At 28.2% G+C, this 1326-nt stretch overlaps 1 protein-coding gene across 1 annotated transcript in view; it reads left to right on the top strand.

Annotated features, from left to right (window-relative positions):
* LOC111638082 (translationally-controlled tumor protein homolog) overlaps positions 1-1071 on the top strand; it is a 37257-nt gene extending 36186 nt beyond the window's left edge. The window contains exon 6 of the mRNA XM_023383710.1: positions 664-1071. Coding sequence (XP_023239478.1) covers positions 664-666 — 3 coding nt within the window. The 3' untranslated portion in view covers positions 667-1071. The remainder of the gene's footprint in view (positions 1-663) is intronic.
* The last annotated feature ends 255 nt before the right edge of the window (positions 1072-1326 follow it).

Below are 1326 nucleotides of genomic sequence, written 5' to 3'. Positions count from 1 at the left end.
ATATTAAATTTAAAATTAAACTAAAAATATGCCTAAAGCTATACAATATAAAGATGAAACCGTCGACATGACTGTACGAGCAGTAAGCATATCAATGTGGACAGGAGTAATGTTTCTTCCTAACGTTGCATGGTAACATGATGAACAGGGTGCTGATACAAAAATAGTTATGAGTTAGCCGAAATATTGGTTAACAGTTATGAACTAATATTATACAGTCAGTTTAAATTATGTACATACCAAAAACAGTAGAACAACAAAGTTGCAGGTTCAGACATTTCTACAAGATGCAGGGAGCGGTTACAAAGGAGGTGTGTTACCTTACACATCTGGAGCACAAGTGGTGACAACATATGATGCAGCCAGATGTCATTGTTAATTTTATCTATTTTAACTTTTAATAGATGAAGACCCATGCACAAATATATTATCTGCCTTATGGTTATAGATATTTTAATTAATTTAATTATACTTAGGGCTAAAAGCAATTTCTGTAATGACAACAAAAAATTCTGTTAAAAGTTGTTAGATTTAAAATCATCCAATTATAAATATATATTTCAATTTTGCCACTTAATTCAAAGAGCCTATATCACTTTTTAAAAATTTACTGAAATTTATATGTATAAATTTTAATTGGTATTTTTTTTTTCTTTTTTCTAGTAATAATCATCTGTTATAGCAAGAATCTAAGCTTTTTAAGACATTGAGTTGGAACAGCTGGTTGGATTCTTCCAAAATTCATGCAATATCAGGAATAGGAACATCTAGCCTCTATTAAATACAGCCTGTTGTGTCTCAACTATAATTTTGGAAAATTGTTTGGATTTTTGAATTAACAGCTGAGCTGTAATAAAATTGGCTTTACATGATGTGTGGATTTTTCTTAGTGAAATCAGATTGAAGACAACTAAAGATATGTGCAATGCAATAGAAATGAAATAATAATCTTCAAAATACCATTATATAAAGGTTGAAATGAATAACAGTACTCGTTTTCAAAGATGTATTTTGAAAATTTAAAGTAATTCTATCTAATTTAAAATAAAGATGCACACTTTTTCAATCAAATTACTATTAAAATGTTTATTTCGTAAACATATATTGAATATGTAATCAAACTTATGACCATTAACGGATTGTTTAATAATTCAGATTTATAAAATATATCATCACACTATGCAATAAATATAATTCATTACAACAAACTTAAGTTTTCATTTAAACAAAGCACCTACTTGAAGATTGCATTTTATACATAACTTGCTGTGCCTGCCTGGAATTCAATTTGGACTATAATGCATACGGCAGCACAGATATTCATTA

This window comes from Centruroides sculpturatus, unplaced genomic scaffold, assembly GCF_000671375.1.
Source record: "Centruroides sculpturatus isolate CEXI.00-Female unplaced genomic scaffold, Cexi_2.0 scaffold1074, whole genome shotgun sequence".
Lineage (NCBI taxonomy): Eukaryota > Metazoa > Arthropoda > Arachnida > Scorpiones > Buthidae > Centruroides > Centruroides sculpturatus.
Note: the sequence above shows the minus strand (reverse complement) of the source record. Positions and strands in the feature narration are given on the sequence as shown.